Raw genomic sequence first — 26,299 nt, 5'->3', positions numbered from 1 at the left:
ATTCAGTGCATTAAAACAAAACAAACCAAGGCTGAGAGTGGGCTGAGGGGCAGGAGTGTTTTCAGTCAAGGTATGGAGGAAAGGGGGCCAGGAAGGAGTTAAATCCCCCCCCCATTTTTTTTGAAAGAGAGGCACACACAGCAACAAACACCCTGGCTGGGCTACCGGGGCAGCAACAACCCCCAAAGCGTGTTTGAGCCCAACTTGCAAGCGGAGCTTCCTGGGCTCTTCTCCTTTGCTCGCGTGATCGAGGGCTCGCAGAAGGAGACTGGGGGGGGGGAGATGCAATGCACCAGCTGTGCCCCCCCCATCACACTTGAGAGGCGCCGCCGTTTTCCTGCAAAGCACTTTAAAACACACCCAGCAACAATGCCCGGGGTTTAAAGCCCCAAACACAGAGACGCCAGCAGCTCCCCTCCGCCCTGCAAACAGCCTCTCGCTCTCCACGTACAAACCATCTCCGCAAAATCGCTTGAAAACAACCCCCCCTCTCCGCCCCCCAACCCAAGCTACTCCCCAAACCACCACCAACACAATAATAACAACAACAACATATCACTACACACCAATCTTCTTCCAGAGTCTTTCTCTGCCTCCATCTTTTGAAGAGTTTCATCTCTTAATTGTCAACAGTTCCTCCTTTGGGTCCTGCTGCAAAGGTTCGGCCGGGGCTCTTCCTGCCGGGGGGGTTGGCCCAAAACGCACACAAGGTTTGCAAAACGAAAGAGAAGGGGAAGCCCTGGGAGGGGGGAACCCCCCACCTCCGAGTGCCTCTAGAAACAAACCCGCAGCCAGCCCCCCACCCCTCCAGAAGGCCATCCGGGTCTCTGCAAAGTTTTTCACCTCTCCCTCCCCCTTTTGCAAATTTTGCAATCTGCACTTCTGGGGTGGGTGGGTGTGTTTTAGCAGCGGGGGGGGGGGCAGAGGAAGCACTGGAGCTGCGCAAGCGGCAGCCCCAGCAGGCGAGGCGGTCGACGGTCGGGGGGGGGGCTTTGGGGTTGTTGTTGTGTTTTTTGTTGTGTGTATTTCTTATGCAAAAAGTCCTTCAACAATCATTTCCCAGCATTGAGAATACTGGGAGGGAGGGGCGGGCAGGAAGGGGGAGGGCGCGCGCAGGCGTCATGGCAGCCCCCGGAACGTAAACACTGGGGCGGGGGGGGGGGAGGCGGCGGCGGCGCGGGAGAGCCGCGCTTGGGGCGCCCTCCGCGCAGGACCGCGGCCGGTCCTTCCCGGCGCGCATGTTGGCGAAGGATGCTGGCGGGTCACGAGGGCGCCCGAGCACGCAGGCGCTGCAGGCTGCGCGTGTGCATGGGGACGTACACGTGAGTGTAGGGCTGGGGTGGGGGGCGATGAGAGGAGCGGCGGGGGGGGGCTGGAGGAAAGGGCAGCCTGCGCTCTGCAAGGGTCCTGGAGAGGTGGAGGGGTCCCTGGCAGCATCTGCCTTGGGGAGGGCGGAGAGAGAGGCCAAGGAGGGCGGACTGGGGCGAGATGAGGGGCTGGCAGCCGGGCTGGCAGAGAGACCCAGAAGCCGCCAGGAAGTGGAAGCTGCATTGGGGGGGGGGGGTCTCCTGTATTTCTTATCTCTTCCTGGGCCGAGTGAACGAGAGAGCTGGCAATCTGCAAAGAGGTTTTTCGCGCACTCTTTAACAGGCGCTGCATCCCATAATCCAGGGGCTCCAGAAAGCCTGGCGTGGGGGGGTATTGGGGTGTAGAGAGAATCCCACCTCCCAAACTGAATCTGTTGTTTTCCAGGGATGCCTCAGGTCCATATTGTCAGAGGCACAATGTGCTCTTAGAGGTCCATAGGGCAAGTTCTGTCTTCTACGGATCATCTCGTGTCAGTTTGGAGGAGAGGAGTGATTCCTTCCCCCATAAAACACCCCCTCAATGCCCCCCTGGAGAGGAAGAGCATCTGTGTGCAGGCAGAGGCTGAGCTGGAAACCAGGAAATTCTTGACACCTCACCTCTGTCAGGTGATCTCAGGTAATCTGCTCTCAGCTGTGGCCCTCCTGTTTGCAACATGGCAAAGGAAGGAAGGTGGTGATGGTAGCCCAAGGTTGTTGTAAGGCTTGACTACTGAGATGATGGCATGAAGTGTGTTGCAACACACTAAAGGGAGCAGGATTTGGGACAACTTCCATTCTCATAAAATTTCAGCAGACCTAAAGAACTATTTTTAAACCCTTTATCAATGGTATTTAATGCCTTATAAATTGAATTTAATGTATAATTAGGATTGGATAAATGTTGGGGATTTGGATTAAATAAAGCAAATCACATACCTATCGTTTGGAATTCTCAAATAGAACTATTCTGGAAATCTGTTCAGGCTTATATCTTTTTACATGTTAAGATATCATATCCCCTTGGAACCTTAAGAATTTTTGCTTGGATATCTAAAATATATTATTCTGGAAAATGATCAATTGAATGTGTTCAACCTTGATGGAAGCAAGGTTGTGGTGGTGGTTGTTATTCTACTAGCTAAAAATGGGGGGGGGCATATATCCTACTATATCTGAATTGATTGAGATTTGGTCTATACTGACCATGATTCAGCTAATTTATTACAAAAGGGTACATATAAACCAGCCTCAGGTTTATGGGAAAATAGGTATTTTTTGCAATGTTTTGGAACAAGTTCACAGATAATGCCCAACCTCATGCTGCTTTCAGCATTGTTTAAGTTCTTGATATTTGGTTATTAATAAATAAAAAATAAGAAACAATACATGATAAGACTTAATTAGCTGTTGTGTTAGTCACTATAACACGGATAGATGTCACTTAGTTGGAACTCCCAGGTAAATGTGTCTTGGATGGTAGCTAGTTAATCTGCATGAATTTGCTTGTGAATAAACGAGTAGTTCTGAAGAAAAAGGCATGCTTCCATTTTAAATTTTTGGATAATTGATACACGTGCATCACAGCACTCCTCACATACCTTGTAGGAGGAGGAGGAGGAGGAGAAATGTGTTGTTTAACAAAAGATTAAAAAGAGGCTTGTAGTTGTTGTTGTTTAGTCGTTTAGTTGTGTCCGACTCTTCGTGACCCCATGGACCAGAGCACGCCAGGCACCTCTGTCCTCCACTACCTCCCGCAGTTTGGTCAGACTCATGCTGGTAACCTCGAAAACACTATCCAACCATCTCGTCCTCTGTCGCCCCCTTTTCCTTATGCCCTCCATCTTTCCCAACATCAGGGTCTTTTCCAGGGAGTCTTCTCTTCTCATGAGGTGGCCAAAGTACTGGAGCCTCAGCTTCACAATCTGTCCTTCCAGTGAGCACTCAGGGCTGATTTCCTTAAGAATGGATGCGTTTGATCTTCTTGCAGTCCATGGGACTCTCAAGAGTCTCCTCCAGCACCAAAATTCAAAAGCATCAATTCTTCGGCGATCAGCCTTCTTTATGGTCCAGCTCTCACTTCCATACATCACTACTGGGAAAACCATGGCTTTAACTATACGGACCTTTATTGGCAAGGTGACGTCTCTACTTCTCAAGATGCTGTCTAGGCCTGTCATTGCCCTTCTCCCAAGAAGCAGGCGTCTTTTAATTTCGTGGCTGCTGTCACCATCTGCAGTGATCATGGAGCCCAAGAAAGTAAAATCTCTCACTGCCTCCATTTCTTCCCCTTCTATTTGCCAGGAGGTGATGGGACCAGTGGCCATGATCTTCGTTTGTAGTACAGGCTTGTAGTACAGTACCTTAAATTTATTATGGCATAAACATTTGTAATACTAGGGTCCACTGCATCAGCTACATGCAGTGTGAATCTCAGTTGGCCGGCATACATATACTGTACATGAATTTAAAGGGTTCAAAATGTAAATGCTGGAGTTAAATGGCAATAAAATTCAAAAAGCACAATCTCAGATCGTTTGCTTTGCAATGTGTGCAAAATAAGCACATGAACCTTTTATGACAAGTGTTGGTGGCAACACAACCATCTTTGCATTGCCCTATAGCAGGGCAAGAACCTATTGCCTCCATTCGGACCCTAATGAATAGTACCGAACTTTTTGGTAATTTACCATCCTGGCAATTTCTTGCTGAAATTTCACTCTGAAGTTCATGGATGACCATCTTAAAGATCAGAAACAAAATGTCTTGGTGCTTGAAATGTTGTGCTTGTTTTTGGGCACTGCCATTTCTAATGTCACATTCAATCCTTTATTATTTTCTGCAGGCTGCGGAAGGGACAAACGGAAAAGGGTTGTGGCCCAGTGCTAGAGCATCTGCTTTGCATGGAGAAAGTTTCAAGTTCTCTCTCCAGCATCTCCCAAGTAGAACTTAAAAAGACTCTCTATCTGAAACCCTGGAGAGGTGCTGCCAGTCAGGGCTGACAGTATTGAGCTAATGGTCTGAACTGATGTAAGGGCACTGCTGGCAGATGGCATATATGACAGCAGGGGAACCCATGATGTGGCTTACAGTAAGTTATGGAACAGTCTTACCTTTGTAATAACAGGGCTAGATAATGCAAATGATGAGCAGCCATGTCCAATAAATGTATAAAAAGCTCTGAACAACTTGGAACCGGGTTACCTGGATGACCACCTGCCCCTGCACAGGCTTGTCACTTAGGTCATTTGGGGAAATTCTAGCTGCAGCACCGAACCCTACAGAATTTCATAGGGCAGGGCCCCCAAAACAGGCATTTTTTGCTGCTGCTCCTATACCATAGAATGTCCTCACCTCTGCCATAAAATCTGAGTTTTGTGTGCTTAAATCCCGTTTTGTGTGCTTGAAGTTTTGTTTTAAATGTTTTTACAGTACATGTTATGATTTTGTTTTATTTTTCTTGGGTTGTGTTTTTGTTTTAATTAAATTGAGTGATTGTGTGCCTGTGTATGATATACCGCTTGGAGGTATATTTATTTTTAAACTGTTTAATATTTTAATCTTCTAAGGAAACACCTGCCACCCGTTGATTTATTAGCACCTGTTGGCTACAAATAAATTCTCATCTGGGTTTTGAGTCTGTTGATCAGATCCATGTGCATGGATTTGCCTCTGCATAAAGACAGCATTTCTGAAACAAGAGGCCTATGTTGTTTCCTTATAAATGCACGTGTTTCCTAGCAAGCGTTGCTCCCTCTTTTCCCCTCAGATCTCTCACACATACTGTCAGGCAAAGGCTGAGGTTTGCCTCCACCTTCCAGAAGGGCGAAACTCAGATTCTGGGCCGTGAATGGAGAGCCATTTCTACACTGCATAATACAAGAGCATATCTCACAAGAGTGTAATCGCAGAGATGTACTGGAGGATAAATCAAGATGTGGGAATTAAGGATACCATAATTCAGGGCCAGGCTGTCCTTGAGGCAGACTGACGCAGCCAGGTAAAACTGAGGCACTGTTAGTGGGCAGTTCCCTGGCCTGGCCTGTATGGATGGGGGGTTGCCTGCTCTTGATGGGGTTACAGTCCCTCTGAAGGAGCACATATGTAGCTTGGTGGTACTTATGGGTCCTTTGCTGTGACTTGAGGCTCAGGTGGCCTCAGTGTCGCAGAGTGCCTTCCATCATCTTGGACTGGTGGCCCAGCTGCACCCTTATCTGGACAGGGATAGCCTAATTTATTTCTATGCTCTGGTAATCTCAAGGGTGATAATAGTAATTATTATTATTATTTATTTATTTATTTATTTATTTATTTGTACCCCGCCCATCTGGCTGGGTTTCCTCAGCCACTCTGGGCAGCTTCCAACAAAGATTAAAAATACATTAAAATGTCACTCATTAAAAACTTCCCTGAACAGGGCTGCCTTCAGATGTCTTCTGAATGTCAGGTAGTTGTTTATCTCTTTGACATCTGATGGGAGGGCGTTCCACAGGGTGGGTGCCACTACCAAGAAGGCTCTCTGCCTGGTTCCCTGTAGCTTTGCTTCTTAGAATCATAGAATCATAGAGTTGGAAGAGACCACAAGGGCCATCGAGTCCAACCCCCTGCCAAGCAGGAAACACCATCAGAGCCCTCCTGACATATGGTTGTCAAGCCTCTGCTTAAAGACCTCCAAAGAAGGAGACTCCACCACACTCCTTGGCAGCAAATTCCACTGTCAAACAGCTCTTACGGTCAAGAAGTTCTTCCTAATGTTTAGGTGGAATCTTCTTTCTTGTAGTTTGGATCCATTGCTCCGTGTCCGCTTCTCTGGAGCAGCAGAAAACAACCTTTCTCCCTCCTCTATGTGACATCCTTTTATATATTTGAACATGGCTATCATATCACCCCTTAACCTCCTCTTCTCCAGGCTAAACATGCCCAGCTCCCCTAGCCGTTCCTCATAAGGCATCGTTTCCAGGCCTTTGACCATTTTGGTTGCCCTCCTCTGGACACGTTCCAGTTTGTCAGTCTTGAACTGTGGTGCCCAGAACTGGACACAGTACTCCAGGTGAGGTCTGACCAGAGCAGAATACAGTGGCACTATTACTTCCCTTGATCTAGATGCTATATTCCTATTGATGCAGCCCAGAATTGCATTGGCTTTTTTAGCTGCCGCGTCACACTGTTGGCTCATGTCAAGTTTGTGGTCAACCAAGACTCCTAGATCCTTTTCACATGTACTGCTCTCAAGCCAGGTGTCACCCATCTTGTATTTGTGCCTCTCATTTTTTTTGCCCAAGTGCAATACTTTACATTTCTCCCTGCTAAAATTCATCTTGTTTGTTTTGGCCCAGTTCTCTAATCTGTCAAGGTCGTTTTGAAGTGTGATCCTGTCCTCTGGGGTGTTAGCCACCCCTCCCAGTTTGGTGTCATCTGCAAATTTGATCAGGATGCCCTTGAGTCCATCATCCAAGTCGTTGATAAAGATGTTGAATAAGACCGGGCCCAAGACAGAACCCTGTGGCACCCCACTAGTCACTCTTCTCCAGGATGAAGAGGAACCATTGATGAGCACCCTTTGGGTTCGGTCAGTCAGTCTTGCAGTGAGGGAACTGCCAGAAGGCCATTGGCAGATTACTGCAACACATCGTGTGTGGGACGGCCTCTGAAGATGGTTCAGAAACGTATCACACCAATCCTGGCCCAACTGCACTGGCTGCCAATTAGTTTCTGGGCCCAGTTCAAAGTGCTGGTTTGGACCTATAAAGCCTTAAATGGCTCAGGACTGCAACACCTCAAGGACCGCCTCAGCCCATATGAACCTACCCGGACTTTGCCATCATAACCTGAGGCCCTTTGTGTGCCTCTCCCACAAGAAGTACGGAGGGTGGCAACAGAAAACAGGCCTTTTCTGCAGTGGCTTCCAGTTTGTGGAACACTCCTTAGGAAAGTTCAGCTAGCGCCTTCCATTATACACCTTTAGGCACCAGGCAAAAACATTCCTCTTCAACCAGGCTTTGGGCTGATTAACATCCTGTACCATTTCAAATGTGTTTGGTGGGGAACGGGATTATTTGTTTTGCTTTGTTTTTGTTCTTACGTATTTTGTGTTTTTATCTTGTATTTTTATGCTGTGAACTACCCCAAGATATGCAGATGAAGGGCAGTATACAAATTTAATAAATAATGATAACCTAAGGGGTACCTCCATGGGCAACCCCCCCCCCACTGCCCCCCAGACGTCGCAGTGGCTGCTTCCAGCAAGATCTTCCAGAGGCCTTGCACAATCTCTCGGGCCTTCTCCCAGCAGCAGAAACATCGCCATCCCAGCGAGCAAGGCTTTGGCCAAGCAAGCCTTTGGCAGGGGCAGTGTGTAGTCCCTGCACAGGGCGGCACCTTCCTGTTTGCCTCAGGCGGCAAAACAAGACAGGCTGCCCCTGTCATAATTGATGAAAACATCCAGAATGTTACAACATGAATATTAAGACTGTAGCCCATTAAAGAAATCTTAGTTGATTAAGCATGTGGGTTTCAGTCAAACGAATTAATCGGTACTTTGTTTTTGCAATGCTTGTAAAAACAATTGTTTCTAAAACAAGATGCATGCATTCTTTAGTTTTTAGATAAATGCACACAGTGCTTTTTTCTGGGGGTATGCATACCCCTAAACATTCGGTGAATCTTTGTACTTTTGTCCATTTACTGTATTTATTTTTCCCTATTTGAACTATAAAATGGTGATTTTCTTGAGTCAAAATGAGAGTACCCCTAAACATTTTTTTAAAGAAAAAAAAGCACATATGTTGTGATTAGCATCTTTCTTAGAAGAGGGTTCTTTGATGTGGCAAAACTTCCCCCACCACCCAAGGCCTCTTGAGAAAATGCTTGCTACTGGTAGTGTTTTAAAGTTTTTTTTAATTTTAAATTAAAACACCTCCCTGCTTAAGTAGGGACACATTTTAAAGAGTTCAGTGGTGTCCATGGTCCTAAACCTACTTACTGAGGAGTAAGCCTATCTGAATTCAATATGATTTCCTTCTGAATATATTATTGGGATTGCATTGTTACTAGGGCCACTGTGGAATTTGCTTCTCAGTAAATGTGCAGAGGATTCTGTTGTAAATGCTGCAGCCCTAAAGACAGTGGTGCAGTAAGAACTCTGGACTTAATTACTTCAGGGTTACCTCTCCTGAGGCTGCAGTGTGTGTCACCTCACTTCAAATGATGATGCACAAGCCCTGCAGTGCCATTCTGCTGATTGGGGTCCCGAATAAACTGGCCCAGCATCTTGCTCAGGCGGCATCACCGGCCACGTGGGGAGCCCTCGCCTTCCGCAGAGCAGCCGCCCCCAAGGATGGTCGCTGGGAGCTCCAGACAGGCAATTAAACCTGTTCCAGCAGCTTTTGCTCCCGCTGAACTCGTTCCCCATTCTGCCACAGGGCGAGAATGAAGGGTCGGCTTGCCCTCCCCGGCCACCAGCTGAGCGGGGGGCGAGAAAGTAGCAGCTCATTAAAACCTCCAGTGCGTGCCGTAGCCATGGTTTTCGGAGCCAGCGTTTCTTCACAATCCCAGCACTGTGCCAAATGGAGAGGGAAATGTGAAAGAGCTCCATTTGTATGCCGGCTCCTCTTTCATTTTGTAAGAGTCTGTAAAAGGCAACAAGAAGCGTTGAACAACGAAAAATAGCTTTCCCCGCGGATTCCTATAGGGGCTCCCCCCTCCCCTTTTTAAAAAGTCTAAAATAAATGACACATGTCAGTCATTGGGGCTTTTTCTCGGATGGCACCGCGGCCAGGATATGCACTCGCCCCAACCCTCTGCCGCTTCCTGAAATACCATAATTGCACCTAGAAATCTTAATCGGGCATAGGTGCGGCAAATTCATGGAGGAGAGCTGGGCTGAATGCCAGTGAGCCATGTTGCCTAAATGGAACATCCATGTTCAGAGGCAGTGTACCCGACGGGGAAGAGAATCGGGCGCCCTTCTTTGCGCGCATTCGGTCGGCCACGGGGAGAGCCCGTTACGCTCCCTATCAGCCTTTGCCAGCCTGACTAGTTTGCTGGCTGGTGCCGATGGGGAGCCAGTCCAGCACATCTGGAGGGCGCCAGGTTGACTACCACTACCTGCTCCCCGAGGGAGGCCGCTTCACTACAACTCCCATCACTCCTGTGCCCCGACTGGGGTTGATGGGAGGTCAGAGCACCGCGACCTCGAGAGAGCCGCGCTGTTCCTCAACCCTGGACTCCTTGGATCCGACCCAACAGGGCAGGCCGGCTAAATGGAGCCTCCCTGTACAGTCGCAGCTCGATGCAGAGGGCCAGCCGCTAATGCCCCAGAAAGGGCCGAGGGCCGGTGCTTTCCTGCGCTGCCTGACCCTGGCCCGCTGCGAGGCCCGCGTGCGCCCGGGCGCATCTCGGTGCGTAAAAGGCTCCCTGGCGCCCGCAGGCCGGTTGGCAGCCAGGCGGCCCTTCGCTCGCTCGCTCGCTCCCTCCCTGCGTGCAGGAGGGGCCTGCGAGGGGAACTTGGCAGCAGCGGGCCGCATCCGGTCTTGGCCCAGCCCCGGAGGGAGGCGCTGCGGAGAGGCGGCCGGGGCGCAGCGAGGCGGAGTGACGGACGGAGGCGCACCGAGCCGGGCGCCATGGGGGGCTGCTGAGGCGCGCGCGGCGGGGGCCCGGCGAGGGCGAGCGGGGCGAAGCAGCAGCCGGAGGAGGCCGAGCAGCCGCCGGAGGTCCGCGTTGCGCGCCGCGCCCCGCCGGAGCTCCCCATGAGCCTCAACGAGCACTCCATGCAGGCGCTGTCCTGGCGGAAGCTCTACCTCAGCCGGGCCAAGCTCAAAGCCTCCAGCCGCACCTCGGCGCTGCTCTCCGGCTTCGCCATGGTGAGCGCTCCCCCACCCGCCCTGGGCCGCCCTCTTTCCCTGCCCCTGCCGAGAGGGGAGCTCCTTTGGGGGCGCCCTCCGGCGGAGAACCGCTGCCTGCCCCCTTCCGCTCCGCGAACGTGTGAATGCTCTGCTCCGAGTTCGGCTCTGGCCCGCGCGCGAGTGGTGCCGGCGGAGGAAGCAGTTAAGTTGAGAGCGCAGTAGGTGCTTTCGACAAACTGCTCAGTCTCTCTGCCCTGGCATCCTCTTCCCTCCTGGAGAGGACCACGCCCGGCCTACCTTGGGGCGAGGAGGGCAGTTAGGTTGGCGCTTTATCCCAGCCCGTCAATCGAGAATTAAACCGTGCAAGGCCGGCCAAGAGTTTTGTTCCCCAGTTGCCCCAGCTTCCCTCCCGCAACTTTTGAATTTGTGCAAATGCTTGTTAGACCGATCCCGAGTTAACTGATAGCGCTGCGGTGAGGCTTATACCTCCGTAGGAGCTAACTCCAAGGGGTCGAAATCGCCCCCCTCCAAAAAAAATATATTTGAGGAAGCCCCCCGCCCAGTTGATGCACATTACCATTCAAATTGGGTGTGTGTGATCGATTATGCAGAGTAGGGCTTACCTGCCCGCCCCCCCAATGTTTTATTCAGGTTGGCACCCCAATATAGAATCGGGCCATTCTTCCACAGAGCTCCATACTGCCTGCTCTGAACAGCAGCCACTCTTAGGCCTTCTTGCCCTGCCTGGAGATGTCTGGGAGAGAACGGGGGGGGGGGGCAGATGCTCTGGCACCAAGCAGCAGCCCTCCCATAGGAGTCAACAGGGCAGGACTGGGTACCTGTATGTGAATATGAACACCCAGCCACTCTCCTAGTCTGTGGATCTATGCCAGTTCCAGATACCCGCCTTGCAAAACTATCCACATTTACACAGCAGTAAATTCCACCGAACTTACTTTGGCTTCTCAGTAATCGTGCAGGGGGGTGTTGTGCAATTTGCACTTCAGTGTGAGCAAAAGGAGGAAAGTGTGCATGTAGGAATGCGGTTGGTTCTTCATGATGCCACAAGAGAGGAAGATTTGCACCTCCTTGAACTTTCCTCCCATAGTAGGAGTGAACTGTTGCCAGCCTTGTTTTGAGTGTAGCTGCAGAGACACCATTACCCACAGGGACAGAAGTGGACCCCTTCTCCACCCCCACCTTCCCCAATGAGGATGTGTGTTTTGGGGGAAGGGCTCAGTGGCAGAGACCTGCTTTGCATGTAGAAGGCCTTGGGTTCAGTTCCTTGGCATCTGGTTCTGTTCCTAGGGTTGCAAGTGCCTCCTGCCTGAAACCCTGGGAGCTGTTGCCAGTCAGTACCAGCATGACTGAACTAGATGGACCAAGTGTCTGACTTGATATAAGGCAACTTTCTAGGTTTCCTGTGCTAATAATAGTAATAATTATTCATAACTTATGCTGCACGTTTCCTAATGTGTAGAGTGCACCATTTTGTAAGTGAAGCTGCTTTGAGTGATAGAGATAAATTCTTTGTCAATGTTACTGGTGTTGTCCTGGTGTGGAACGATTTGTGGTTGTATTGTTACAGATTCTGCCTAAGTGCCCAGATGTTGCTGGGCTACAGCTCCCATCATCCCTGACTGTTGGTTAAGCTGCTGGAGGGGGGGGGGCTTGTCCAACAGCATCTGGGACCCAAAGTAGCCAAGACTGTTTGTGTAATCTTCCAACCTTGGGGAATTGCGCCCTGTGGGATCAGTGAGCAAGTAAATGCACAAAAGTGTTTGCATGCTGCGCCGTTATCTGCAGTGTGAATAAGCCTCCAGGATGACAAGCTAACTGTGCCACGCACACCCTTCTTTTCTAAACTGTTGTGATTTGTGAACTCTGGAAAATGGGCAGAGGGACATGGACAGCCATCATGTTAAATGGTTGCCCAACTTCCCCTAACCTTGAGGTCTTGCATCTGCAGTAGCTGCATTTATACTGCTTTAATTAAAGCCTGTGCATTTCCACCCCAGTGGCCCTGGAGCAACCTTCAGTAAAACCAAAGCATGCTGCTGAAATTCAGCCCATACTGCTGCAATTGAGTTGTACAGCAGTTTACATTTGCTGTCTAAAAAATAAAACAGATCATAACAAACATTTTGTCTCTGGGAGGGAATTCCACAAACGGGGCATATTAATGAGACTGCAAATGGTCAGTTATTACTTAGGTCTGTAGTTAAACCTTCTCTTTCCATAACTTTCTTTGTACTACCCACTTGGCTGTGGCGAGTCAGAATCTCTTCCAGGTAACATAATGGGGAAGGGTTTGTAGCTAACAGCCCATTGCTTGTTCCCAGTTAACAATGAAAAGCAGGCAGCTTTGACTTATTGTGACTTGCCAATGTCCCTGTAGCATTCAAAGTACTTGCTGTTCATTACCCCAGTATGCTGCCCCCGCCCAATTGCAGAAGATGAAGAAGAGAGGCTGACCTCTGCCCACCAAATCAGTTCATGGCAGTTGCAGTCCAAAATATTTAAAGAGCACCAGTTGATGAAGGCTGACTTTGGCGTAATTTGAACTGGGGTCTTAGCATATATTATGTCTCATGGGAGCTTCTGCTGACTAAATCTCCCCGCAAAGAATTCCAAAAAGTGGGGCTGGGGGGGGCACAAAGTACATCTACTGTTTTGCCCCATTGGCTAAGGAGGATGGTGTATAAACCCTTGGCATCCTTTTGTGTGATTAGGAAGGGGATAATGGACCAAACCAGGGCAAATTCGTTCTGCCAGCAACTATTCTGGACAAATCTCAGACACAAAAGCAGTTAGAGCAAAAAGATGTTTTGATTTTCGTTTGTCATCCCTGAAACGCAGAGGCATAAGATTTGGGCTGCAGCCCCTGGGAATTAGCCCCACAGAAGTCAAATTGGCAAGGCATCGTAGCTAAGAGGATGAACTAATCAAATCTCATCCTTGCTGCAAAGTCAGTGCACTATTTTAGGCAGGACTCTCCTGCACGCTTTCTGTTAGCTTCAACCTCCCCATTTGCTGTATGAGGATAAAAATACTGACCTGCCTTCAGTAATGTGGATGGAAAATTTTCCAGGGCTTAATTTTTCTGCAGAAAATGTTCCTTTATTTCATCAGCAGCAATGAGTGCCTGCCAACAGCAAATGCAACACCAGGCGAGGCTGGCAGCTCCAGAGTTTTAGCTTTGTTTACTAAATTCAGGTAAAATAAAAATGGGAAACTAGATCGCTCTCTAGGGGAGCATTTTTTAAGCTGCAGGGTGGCATTCCCTTCTGGGCACCTTTCCAGGGGTACATGGGGAGCCAGTGGTCTGTGGGGCCAGAGGCAAAAATGGGCAGATTGAGACCCTTTTCAGAGGCCCCCTCCCTCAAGGCAAACAAAGAAACATTATCCCCATTCAGAACATACCAGCCAGGTAGAAGGCCCAGATCAGAGCCAGAGAGAGGGGGGGAGAATCCCAAAGGCTCAACAGAGAGCGGAAACCAAGAGCTGCGTTTGCCCGCCCCCTGCTCCACACCCCCCCCACCTGAGGTTCTCAACTCCTGCTCTTGGGCACCAGAAGGTTTCCTGTGCAAACTGAACAATTTCCAGTGCAATTTCTTTGTGCATATAACTCAAATTTGCACAGGATCCCCCCCCAAAAAAGCTCACATCACTACCCAACCTTAGAAGGCTGCTGTGCAGGTGGTGTGAGATAATGAATTCAAATTCAATCTGCTATGTTAGGTTTAGTTGTCTAATTGCACCTATTGACTAGTTTTTAGGTTTGCTGTAGCAGAAACCCAGTGGATGGTATTGTGGGCCGCTGTGCCTTGTTTAGCAAACTGCCTAAAAAATGAAGGGGGGGGGAAGCTTGTCAGCTCTTCAGACTTCTTCTGTTTTTAAAATACTGTGCTGGCTTTTTTAAAAAAGGGGGGTTTGAATTGCAACTTACTGACTTTAAAAAAAAGAAAATACTGCAACTCTCAAAACGGGAAGAAAACACATGAGGATGCTGTTTCACAGCACAGCCTCCTCTGCATGGCAGCCTGCTACTGGCCAGATAAATGTCAGTTGTTCCTCAGCAGCTAAAAACAGGTTGTGGCTCTTGAAGGGTCTTTGCAGAAGGCTGGCGTCTGCTTGATTGACGGGTGACTTGTGTTGCCTTGGGAGCCGCAAGCTGAACATGTGATGCCTCTGGAGCAAAGCATTTTAATTTCACAGCTGTGCAACCATTTAAAAACCCCTTCGCTCCAAGTGTTGCACGAGAGCTCTTTCCCAGATGCATGTTTTATAAGGACAGGCGAGGAGAAAGGGAAATGGATCTGGGCTGTGCTTCCCCCCCTTACCTGATGTTCTAGCACAGGGATGGGCAGAAGGTAGATGAGGATCTACCTGTAGATCTCTCGGTGATTTGCAGTAAGTAGATCATCAAAGGCATCTTGACTCCCAGTGGTTTAAATGACTTTTTCCACCAAAATCGAGAAAAGGAACTGGGAGGTGGACTTTTGTGTAAAAGGCAGGATTGTGATCTCAATTCAGTTCCAGTACCACAGACAAACATCTAGGCTCAGAATGTTCACAGAGCCCCCTGTTCTTTGGACGAAGCATGGTATAATAATAATAATAATAATAATAATAATAATAATAATAATAATAATAATTTTTCTAACTCTGACTGGCAGAAGTTGCAGCTGATGGTTTTTTGTTTTACTAGAACCCCATTAAGGCTGACCCCTGATATAATTCGTTTGGAACACACTGTAGGTGGTTGTTGCAGCGATTACTGTGCCCCAGGAGATGTTCTGTGCCTGAGAAAGTGGCCTAAGAGGAAGCAACTCAACCTGGGGGACTCCCCCCTCCCCAATGCCTGATTTTAAACTGCAAAGGCAGACATTGACCATGGGACCTTCTTTCTTCAAATGATGTGCTTCCCCACTGAACTGTTTAGTTGCAGGCTGGAGTTCAGCGGTAGAGCAGCATGCAGAACATCCCAGATGCAATTCCCAACATCTCCAGTTGGGAAGCATGTGCGTGCACATGCTGTGCTCTGAACCTCTAGAGAATAGCTGCCATTCAGCGTAGACTGTACTGCACTGGATGAGTATGTGCCATGTTATGAAATGGACTAGAGGCTATTTAATGCATTCAAGTTATATCTGTGAAGAGAGTCTCATACTGCAATAGATGAATGCTTTTGGCCTAATTGGAAGGTATGGGCAATTCCAAAGGGTCGGAATGAAGGGAACATGTCCTGTTCCCCCCCACCACCATAAGTTCTCACACATATGTGTGCACACCATGTTCCCCCATTGGTTAACCCTTCTGCTCACTTGAAGGCACTCTTCCCATACAATTGCAGTCACGAACAGGAAGTTCATGACCGCAACACTAAGGACTCAGCTACATTAGTCAAAAAACGTTTTAAATGTGTTATAAACATGTAACACCAGATGGCACTGTTGAGCACAAAACTTTTCTATGCGATTTTACATAGGGTTTTTTTCTTTTGTCATAACAGTTTAATTTATGACATATTTATAGCGTTTTCCCTGTTTGTAGATCCACCCTAAGTGTTCTTGCAGGAAAGCTAACTGCATTGAAATCAGGCAGAACTTACTTCAGAGAAAATGTGCTTAGGATGGGAACATTAATGTGAAATTATTTCTGCGTCAGAAAACCGAACCATAATACAACGTTAAAACAGTAGAGCTGCAGTTTTTTAAAAAAACAAACCCTGCAGCAATGTTAAAGATCTAGAAGATTTGCACAAAAAGGAACTTGGGAGAACATGAAATTCAGTCACAGGCAAGCCTTCATGGAGAAACCATGAAAAAGGATAAATGGTGCTGCTACCCAAAGCACCCTGTTCCTGATAAGATATTCCTGGTCCAAGGGATTTTGCTGCTTGGGACAGAGAACAGTCAAGGTGTGTATTGCCCAAGGCCTGGTTCATGCGGGAGAAAGTAGAGCTTTGGACACCCAGGTCCACCAAGCACTGGAAGGCTTTGGTGGTTAATTGACTTTGATGGCCATTGACTTGCTCCCGAGTCCTGCAGCCGGGAGCCAAGGGGCAAGTGGGACCCAGAATGTAACTTTGGTTTCTGATTAACTTTGTTGTCAGTTGGCTGGGTTCTTCTTTTCCAAATAAATGCCTCCCTTGAAGTTGGTTTCGAGAAGTTTCAGTTGGTGAATTGCCTGCCTTCTGACTGATGAGTTGCTTAGTTAGTCTGTTTAGATTTAAATGTCCACAGCAAAATCTCAGTCTTGTTCCCCCTGGAGTTTTGTTTTTGTTCATTTTGCTTCTGAGATGTGGAAGGAAGTGCGAGGGATTTTTGTGTTTCAGAAACCAAAGCAGCTGCTCGTTCTTGGAAAGAGAAGCTGTCTTCCATTGATTTTTTCATTCCCTGAAGCAGCAGCATTGAAAGATCCCTGGGGGAGTTGGGGGACCCATCGATTAAACCAGCTAAAAGCTTTATTTGTCTTCTGATTGAAATCATTAGCAGCTTCCAGCTCTGCTCTCCATTCAAGCGAGATGTGGGCAGACTTGATAAAGTAGCAGTCTATGTCTGTTTTCTTTGCCCTGAACTAGTATCCTTCAGCTTTTTGCGTCCTAGATGCACCCAGACATGCACTGGGGACCTTATTTCTGTTTTTATTAATCATATGTTTGTATAGCTGTATTACTGCTGTTGTGATTTGCCTTAGGTCAGGTCACAGCCCAGTAGAGCAGACAGCAGGAGTTGGCTCTCTCCATGTGCCACGGGCCAACTTTTACAGGTGAGCAAGGCTACCCTCCTTTCAGTCACCTGACTTCACATGTTGCCAGGTGATCTGTTTTGAGACTTGCACAGCACTGCGTATGGAGCTATGTAAGCCCCAACAAAGCTAATCTTTGAGTGTTGTATGGTGCCCCGTTCAGGTCCCTTTGGTCCACCGCATATAGGACATTGGGATGCAGGTGGCGCTGTGGGTTAAACCACTGAGCCTAGGACTTGCCGATCAGAAGGTCGGTGGTTCGAATCCCTGTGATGAGGCGAGCTTCCATTGCTTGGTCCCAGCTCCTGCCAACCTAGCAGTTCAAGAGCACGTCAAAGTGCAAGTAGATAAATAGGAACCGCTCCGGCGGGAAGGTAAACGGCATTTCCGTGCACTGCTCTGGTTCGCCAGAAGCGGCTTAGTCATGCTGGCCACATGACCCGGAAGCTGTACGCTGGCTCCCTCGGCCAGTAAAGTGAGATGAGCGCCGCAACCCCAGAGTCGGTCACGACTGGACCTAATGGTCAGGGGTCCCTTTACCTTTACCTAGCTTGGCCAAAATGGCCCTGTGAGCCAAAAGGGGACGACTGAGGGGGGCTTAATCTGGCCTGCAGACTGGATGTCCTACCCCACACCCTGCAGTAGAAGATCCTTTCCCACCAGTCAAAGACCATTGGCTTAAACCAGCCTGGTAACCTCATTCTGTGGAGTACAGAGTTATCCAGCCTACTTGGGTTCTTCCAAATCACCAAAGAGCTTGTTGGTTTTTCTCAGCAGAAACAACGGAAGCATCTGCCTGCGTCAGTTTTGGGAGGTTTCAGTTTCCTGTGCTTTTTACTCTGCGCAGCCAATTATTGTCTGTGGTTGGAAATGGTCTCTGCCTGCTTCCCGGAGGGCGCCCTTGCGATAAGTGCGTCACATCCCAAACCCCTCTCCAAGCAAAGTGACGCTGGCTTTTGTCCAAGGCACCAGCAAACGCTTCTGCCCAAAAGCGTCCTTAAGAAGTGTTTTCTACTTTCTCAGCTGGCGCTGCCGGTTGGGAGGCCCCGTTATGCCAACTGGAGGGTTTCATTGTATAATACTTGTTGTTCCACATGGAAGTGAGCGCGAGTCGCTGGCAAGGAGTCCTGTTCCTGTAAGAGGGAGAAATGGTTGCTATTTAGCCAACTGGAGGCTAAAAAGGATGTGCGCTATGATGCAGGTCCTCCCCCATATCCTATATTCTTCCTTCCTTCAATAAAATATAGAACATTTTAAAGGAACCAACTGTGATTCATTGAAGCATAGAATTCTAGAGCAGGAAGGTGACGCAGAGGTCATATAACCCAACCCCCTAAATCATTGGTTGCCAGAAAGGCAGGCACCCTCCTTCTGGGCATTTAAGCATTTTAACATCTTTTATTACGTTAATGGTTTCAATATTAACTACCTTGTTCTCAGTTTATCTGGTTGCATTTGGGTTTTGTGGCTCTAAAGGTCGGGCTTCTTATATTCTCTAGCTCTGTGGTACTTGGACTCCACTGTGTTTTATTAAAAGCTGTATTTTCTGTTTTATGTTTTGTCTATGTCACCTGGTAGTTTCGGCACATGGCAACTAATACATTTTAGTCCCCTATATATTTTGGAAAGTGATTTGTTTCTCTGCTCACTGTGCATTTGGACAACTCCTGAGGTTTTCCATGATAAACCAAGATGGGAGGTGCAACTTCAGTTTCAAGCTCCAGATCAGAGGTTGTTTAAAAAATACAGTGGTACCTTGGGTTAAGTACTTAATTCGTTCCGGAGGCCCGTACTTAACCTGAAACTGTTCTTAATCTGAAGCACCACTTTAGCTAATGGGGCCTCCTGTTGCTGCCGCGCCGCCGGAGCACGATTTCTGTTCTCATCCTGAAGCAAAGTTCTTAACCTGAAGCACTATTTCTGGGTTAGCGGCGTATGTAACCTGAAGCATATGTAACCCGAGGTACCACTGTATTCTTTTTTTCTTCATATAACAAGTTATATTTGTTACTCAAAAATTATATATTCCCATTCAACAAAGCTAGTGACTTCCTGCTCACCCAACGTCAATATTTATTACCCAAATTACTGGTATATACAGTTACCTTTTAAGGTTCCATCTTATCTAATTTCATCCTTTTTAACACGTTTCTTAATATATTCTGTTATTTTCTTACACGCCAAATCCCATTTCCAGTCTTGTTTAAAAGATTCTAAAGTTGTATCTTTTATCAGTGCCGTCAATTTTGCTCTCTGCATGTTCCAAGATTTTCACCAGCCATTCTTCCTTTGAAGGTGTTCTCTCCTTCCAGTTCTGTGCATAGTGAATCCTTGCCACTGTAGGCACATACATAAATTTCGTTGAGGCTTTCTTTGGGATTTCACTGTCTAGCATCCCCAGAAAGGAGGATTCTGACCTCACTTTTAAAAAAATCTTATTTCATTATATATCATGTCCCAAAAGGCCTTTGCTTTCCTGGAGGTCCACCTCATATCATAGAATGACCCCTCACAGTCCTTACATTTCCAGCACCTGTTTGATCCATTTTTGTATATTTGAGCTAGCTTCTTTGGAGTTAAATACCATCTAGATATCACCTTGCAATAGTTTTCTTTTAAGGCATAACATGCTGGAAATTTCATTCCTGTTTTCCAAAGCTTTTCCCAGGCAGAAATCCAAAAATATTGGAGGAAAGTTTTTGAGGAGTTATCTACAACAACTTCACAAGTGGTTATCCTGTCTGCAGAATTGGCCCTTCTGCGTCTGTTCAAAGACTGGAATAGAGCAGTGTTTCCCAACCTTGGGCCTCCAGCTGTTTTTGAACTACAATTCCCATCATCCCTGACCACTGGTCTTGCTAGCTAGCTAGGGATGATGGGAGTTGTAGTCCAAAAACAGCTGGAGGCCCAAGGTTGGGAAACACTGGAATAGAGAACCTAAACACCATGAGCAGATTTTGCATTTCCTTTTGGCTGCAAGGGCCACCATTGCACATTTTTGGAGAAAGTTTAAAACCAGAATCTGAAGTATTGGTATCAGCAGATCTACAGAAATTGTTTGTTTGTCTAGCCTTAGCTATTACAAAATACATAAAACAGAATAAAAACCGGAATAGAATATATGGCACAGTTAAAATAATTATTCAAACCAGACATTCTGCCAGATAAGAGTTTGCTCCCCTGAAGAATTTAACTTGTCATCCCCACAAGTTTTCTCCTTCCAAACTGCCACTCTAGAAGCAAAACAGACCACTTTTTCAGAGGTATAGGGCGACCTGTCCCCTAATAAAAAGTTAAATCTAATATCCAATCTGTCTCTCAACTGAGTGATGTAAATCTTTAAACAAGACTGCTCTTAAGTGCTCATAGATTGGACAAACCAGTAAATAGTGGGGTAAATCTTCAGCCACATTACCCCACGTGGGCAAACTCTCTCTTCATAGGGCATCTGGTGATAGTGTGGAACCACAGAGCTGTAAAGGCTTTCCTCCATTTCACATTTGAGATGCTGATTACATAGTGAGGGGACTGAGGGCAAGGGGTCTGAATGGGTAGTTTGGCATACAAAGCACATTGGAGACGCTCGCATACAAAATGAAGGTATTGTGCAAGCAAAGGGAACATGGCCCATTTCTGTCAATAGGGCAGTGGCGTAGCGTGAGTTGCCAGCACCCGGGGCCGCGCGGAGGTGGAGGTGGGAGGGAGGGAAACAGACAGAGTACGCATGCGCATTCAACTGTCTAATGGTGTCCATGTCCCCCAGGAGATTGTAGCCACAGAGATAAGCGGGGGGAAAGAGCTGTTCTGTTGTCTGGAGAAGTCACTTTCTGGTTTGCATGGAAAAGAGAATTGACTTTGATTCAGGGGGGGGCTCTTAGTTTTGAAATACGTTGAGCCTGGCTGGTGCTCTTGTGGTATTTTGCAAATGAAAACTTAATAAACATCATTTATATGTATGTATAAAAGTTTTCGCATGATAATTCCTGAAATCAAAGAGCAGATTTTGGAAGATGTTTGGGTAAAACTGGGTGCCATTTTGAATCACCCTGAAATCTTTTGATGAAGGGTGGTATATAAATCAAACAAACAAATAGGAAGTGTAAGTTTTAAAGGCAAATTTTTTAAAAAGGCAACTGATTACTGCTTAACTCAAGAAAGTAATTATGTTGGGAAACGCCTTGGATGAAAAAGGTTTCCACTTGCTGCTTGAAAGCCAGTTGGGCAAACTTCCCTGGGCAGGGAGTTCCATAGTTCCAAGAAGGCTCCCCATTTGTTTTGCCACCTTCTTACACTTCCCGCAGTGGTATTCCATAAATGAGCGATCTCCGGGCATTTACTTGATGTTTCCAGGCTGTTTGGAAGTCCAGGAGATGCCGTGCTAGAAACTTACAAAGCAAACCTTGCCCCCTCCTGTTCCACCCTTCTTCACCAGGACCTCCCTGCCTTGCTGGATGGGCAGGAGGGGCTCTGTGGAATGCCAAATATTCCCTCTTCACTGGGAGGGGCACTTCCTTTGATAAACCCAGCTTCTGTGCCAGCTCTGGCGAAAGAGACAATTCTTAGCCCTTCACTGTGGAGCTTTCAAAGCAGACAGAGGTTGTGTTAATGGGTAATGGGGAAGTATTCCTTAAGTTTGCTTGATGTGTGGCTTCCTTTGCAGAAAGCAGCCTTTGCCAACCTGGTGCCTCCAGATGTTTTGGGACTGCAGCTGTGCTGGCTGGTGGGAGTTGTAGTCCAGGCTGGCAAATGCAGTTGGGCACGAGAGAAAGCACATGACGTGGAAGATGGTTGGGTGTGGTATCTTCTGAGGCGCAATGCAAGACACCTGTGAGAGCCTCTTTCAGCTATGTAAATATCCTTTTTTCTGTCATCTCAACTCAAAGGGGGGGGGAGTCCCAGCACTCCGGCCACTGGCCAAACTGCAGCCTCTTTGGGTTTAGCGAGGTTGGAACATGGCATGCCTCCATGCCAGGCTCTGGCACAGTCCAGGTTTCATGCTCTGGCCTGGATTTGGCCCTTGAGGCTCCTTTTCTTGGCCCTCCAGACTCCCTGCAGGCCACGCCCTCTGCTAGCTCTGCACTGGACCTTCCTTGAGTGCTTTTCCCAGGCTGGAGTGTGTCTTCAAGCTCTGGCAATTCCTCTCGCTTGCCCGAATAGACAGAGGCATGCGTGGAAGCTGGCCTGCAGGACAAAGGTAGGGTCGGCCCAAGACATGCTGGCGCCTGAGGCAAACCACCAAATGCCTTCCTCCCCAGGAAGAAGAGGTGAGGGAAGATGTACATCAGGAACAAGGGAGGAATAAAGATGTACCCCAGGAACATGGGTGGGAGGAGACCAGCAGCGCCTCTTATTCGCAGCATGGCTGGGGCAGCGGGGTGGGGGTTGCAGAGTAGGCAGCCAACCAGTTTCCAAATTCTTTTTATTTATTTTTCCAAATTTTACGAATTTAATACAATTTTTCCAAAAATTGGTCTCCCACACTCTGTTCTTGGTGCACCCAAGGTTTCCTCTTGTTGCTGCTTTATTCTCCTAGTTGTTTCTAGTACACATTCCATTATATTACAACCTTTGTTTTTTTTAAAAAAAAAACGTATTTATCCTTAATCATCAGCTATCTCCATGAAATATTGTTGTGAACAGGGATTTTGGAAATGATTCATGTTCCTCTATCCTTTCTGGATGTCTCATGAGATATTATAAAGTTGTTGTGTTCCTTGTTATAAACCAAGCACAGCCAGGAGTTGCATCTTTCTGTTTCCCAATGCCTTCCTTAGCAATAAAACAATTCAGTGTGGTGCAAGCAAATTGTTATCCTGAAATCGCGCCCCAGAGAAAAAAGTTTGAGAAGCCCTGGCTTAGGTCCAAGGGCTGAACTGTGACCTCTTGCTGCCTTTTCTCTCCCCTGCCTCCCAGGTGGCCATGGTGGAAGTCCAGCTGGATGCTGACCACGACTACCCACCGGGGCTCCTGATCGCCTTCAGTGCCTGCACAACGGTGCTGGTGGCCGTCCACCTCTTCGCCCTGATGGTCAGCACCTGCATCCTCCCAAACATCGAGGCCGTCAGCAACGTCCACAACCTCAACTCGGTCAAGGAGTCACCCCACGAGCGCATGCACCGCCACATCGAGCTAGCCTGGGCTTTCTCCACCGTCATTGGGACTCTGCTTTTCCTGGCCGAGGTGGTCCTCCTCTGCTGGGTGAAGTTCCACCCGTTGAAGAAGAAGAGCCCCGTCGAAGGCGGGAAGCCCAGCAACGTCACTGAGAGCTTCTCTGCCGGCGAGGCTGCTGCCATCACCTCGACCTCCATCATGGTTCCCTTCGGGCTGATTTTCATAGTGTTTGCGGTCCACTTCTACCGGTCGTTGGTAACTCACAAGACAGACCGCCAGTTCCAGGAACTGAACGAACTGGCCGAGTTCGCGCGGCTCCAGGATCAGCTGGACCACAGAGGCGACACCCTCCCGCCTCCGGGCAGCCATTTTGCATAGATACTCAAACTATGAAAGTTTTTTGTTGTTTTGTTTTTTAAAGCCAGCCCAAATGTTTCTACTGTGCTCCCTGGACTCCCTTCTTCGTGAATTTGGCTGGCCTGGAAAGACAGATTAGTAGTACCGCATCCTAGCTCTCTAGTGCTTTTTGAAAAATAACAGTAATGATTCAATGGGCTGTTCTTGCAGTGTTTTGAAGGACTGGCACCCAGAGGTTCAGGTGCTGGAGAGAGGAATTCGGAATCTCTCCTCCTGCCACCCCCTGTCCTGTGGTCCAGATCCTTTTCTTTTGACGCTGATTCATCATGAGGGGAAATGGACATTCTGTGCTGTCAGGTTGGGGGGTGGGCCTGTGGGGAGAAGGGAGGAAGTTAAGAGGTTTGTAAGGAAGTGCAGCATTTTACTTTGACATGTTTAGTAACTAGCATTGGGGCGGGGGGGGGGTTGTTTGCTTGTCAGATTCATGTTGCAACAACCTGAATTCAAACCTGCTTGAGAGAATCGAGGAGCAATCTTTTGTTTTTGGCGTGATCCTGGGTTTCTTAAAACCCCGGGAGACAAGTAAGAAGTGGACACAGAGCTGTGTAGGCAACATCTCCCTGGAGGACAGAAAAGCTCTTAGCCAGAAAATTCAGTTTCCAAGTACCATGACTTTTGAGAGAGAGAGAGAGAGAGAGAGAGAGAGAGAGAGAGAGAGAGAGAGGGATTTCTAGGCTGCAGGATGAGCACCCTATTTAACTCTTCAGTTCACTTGAGTTGAAGCAGAATTGAATAGGAGAAACTAAGCACATTGGCTTTAAGTTAGCAGGATTTATACAGTAATTGGCGTTCTTTCCTGAAAAACATGGGTCATCTTTGAACACATTTTGGCTTTTGTTTGTTTTAAATATATCCAGCTCATTTATATTCCAGGCCAGCACATCCTAACCGTACTTACCTTTGAGTGAGCCTCTTTGAACATAATGAGCTTACTTGCACATAAGCATAGAAGATTGTAGAACAGGGGTGGAGAGACCTGCCCCTCTGGCTCTTTACTGGGTTCCAGCTCCCATCAGCCTCAGCCAGCAGGCCCAATGGTCAGGAAGGATGATGGGAGTGGGAGTCCAGTGATATCATCAGGAGGCCCCCAGGCTCCCACCCCACCCCTGGGGGAAAGTAAGAGTGATCCTCCCCCCACCCCCAACCCCAGGTTAGAATGGAGAATACCATGGCAGCAAGAGCGCTGTCCCTGGGGCAGAAGTTAATTGTTCCCTTCATTAAGGCATTTGCATTTTGGAAGTGCTCCAAATTCCTTTTGAGTCTCGTTGCTTGGAGGTTTTGTTATGCTAGAACTTTTATACAGGACTCTTGCAGTGGCAGCTAGTCATGGCATCACTTGACCACCACGGCAGCTGCGCTGCAAATATCAACCATTTCCACTGCCTTGGTTAAAATAGCCTTGGCAAACTGGTTCTGTTTCTGCAGTGTGTGCAGACCCTTGGTCCTGTGCTTCCCACCCGTAGAACCAAGGCCCTTGTTTTGCTTTGGGAGAAAGTGTGTTTGGCTTACGAGCCAAAGTGTTGTTCTGCCTGTTCCTGAGGGCCAGGCTCTGTTCCCAGCGTGGCTTCCCCGAGAACACTATAACCCAGAATTGAACACTGTTGTTGTGAGTCATGTTGGGGATTTGAAATGCAGCGTTTAATTTAAAGCAAAGAAGTAAATGCAGGAAACTGCCTTGGCACTGGCCAGAGTAGTTTTCAGTTTAGCCCAGAGTCCCAGGGTTTCAAACAGAAGTCTGTGCCAGTCCGAGATGGTGGGGATTGATGCTCTGCCACTGAGCTAAGGTCCTTCCTTTAGACCTATATACATGGTGCTTTAGAGAGCCCTGGGTGGGCAGGCCCCTTTGCCACAGGGCTATTCAGCCCAAAACAGGCATGGGGAAACAGCAAGGAGGCCATGGTAAACAGGAAGAAAATATGAATATGTGATTGTTTCTGTTGCACATACTTGGTTACGGTAGGTATTGTGGGTTGTTCCCAAAGGTTTGGCTTAACCCCCTGATGACCCACAGCAACCTTCGCTAACATCTGGTGCCTTCCAGATGCTGTTGGACTGACATCTGGGTGAGGGTGGAGGCTGCCTGTACAGGATGGGTCCCTTGTCAGATTCTGCCTAAAGCAACTCCTTAAAACCTTTTTTCCAGAGGGACCCATGTTCATGTATTGGCAGCAAAGCAACAAACGGTGTTGTAGCTGCCTAAAGCAACCAACACATTTATTATGACAGAAGCTTCCAGGAACTGCAGTCGGCTTCCTCAGATGCAAACCTGGTGTTTGCTTTGGTGTGTGCTGTGCCCTTTGAGGGCAAGAGGGAAGGAAGACAGTGGATGTGCTTTGTCTTCTCTCTCTCTCTCTCTCCCCCCCCCCCCAATTTACTGCTGGACTTAACAGGGTTTGCACTTTGAAGTGGAAGTTTGGTGTTAAAATTACTGCTGGACTATCTGGGACTAATTAACTGCTGTTTATTTCTGCCTGGGATGCTTGAAAGACAGTTCTAAGTGGGTCTGGAGCAGCTCCTCAGCGTTGCTGTCATCCAGTCTGAAGAAATCGGGGAGTTCCACTTTTCTTTTTGGGTCTGTTTTTTCTTCTCTTCCGAAGTGCCTTGCATTTCCCCTCGGCACCTGAGGATACAGGATGGCTCTTGCTTTGGCAGTTTATCCCCGCAGCAGGTTAACTTGCAGAAGTGAAGCACTTTTACTACTGAAGTGAACGCTGGAGTGAAGCTGCCCTCCAGAGACGGTTGGACTACAGTCGGGGATAATGGGAACTGTAGTATCTAGAAGGCGTCAGGTTGAGGGAGGAAGTCTGCTGTAACTACAGATGTTTCTAGACC

At 48.0% G+C, this 26,299-nt stretch overlaps 2 protein-coding genes across 4 annotated transcripts in view; one reads left to right on the top strand and one right to left on the bottom strand.

Moving 5' to 3' along the window:
* KDM2B (lysine demethylase 2B) overlaps positions 1 to 828 on the bottom strand; it is an 87,457-nt gene extending 86,629 nt beyond the window's left edge. The window contains exon 1 of the mRNA XM_053370203.1: positions 567 to 828. Within this exon, the coding sequence (XP_053226178.1) occupies positions 567 to 599 (33 nt within the window). The 5' untranslated portion in view covers positions 600 to 828. The remainder of the gene's footprint in view (positions 1 to 566) is intronic.
* Positions 829 to 1,752: 924 nt separating this feature from the next.
* Positions 1,753 to 25,152, top strand: ORAI1 (ORAI calcium release-activated calcium modulator 1). Of its 3 annotated transcripts, none has more exons than XM_053370216.1 (2): positions 1,753 to 1,983; positions 22,853 to 25,152. In XM_053370216.1, exon 2 carries the CDS (start codon positions 22,859 to 22,861, stop codon positions 23,426 to 23,428), a length of 570 nt encoding a protein of 189 aa, XP_053226191.1. In that variant the 5' UTR covers positions 1,753 to 1,983; positions 22,853 to 22,858; the 3' UTR covers positions 23,429 to 25,152. The 3 variants fall into 3 exon arrangements, with proteins under 3 accessions (XP_053226191.1, XP_053226190.1, XP_053226192.1); XM_053370215.1 differs by lacking the exon at positions 1,753 to 1,983 and adding an exon at positions 10,005 to 10,204; XM_053370217.1 differs by lacking the exon at positions 1,753 to 1,983 and adding an exon at positions 21,223 to 21,787.
* The last annotated feature ends 1,147 nt before the right edge of the window (positions 25,153 to 26,299 follow it).

The sequence above is a fragment of the Podarcis raffonei genome, chromosome 16 (assembly GCF_027172205.1).
Source record: "Podarcis raffonei isolate rPodRaf1 chromosome 16, rPodRaf1.pri, whole genome shotgun sequence".
Lineage (NCBI taxonomy): Eukaryota > Metazoa > Chordata > Lepidosauria > Squamata > Lacertidae > Podarcis > Podarcis raffonei.
Note: the sequence above shows the minus strand (reverse complement) of the source record. Positions and strands in the feature narration are given on the sequence as shown.

Coding starts and splice junctions, on each gene's coding strand:
- ORAI1 (XM_053370215.1), top strand. CDS start 10,091: ATGAGCCTCAACGAGCACTCCATGCAGGCGCTGTCCTGGCGGAAGCTC. Junction 10,205..22,852: donor TGCTCTCCGGCTTCGCCATG/GTGAGCGCTCCC, acceptor CCTGCCTCCCAG/GTGGCCATGGTGGAAGTCCA.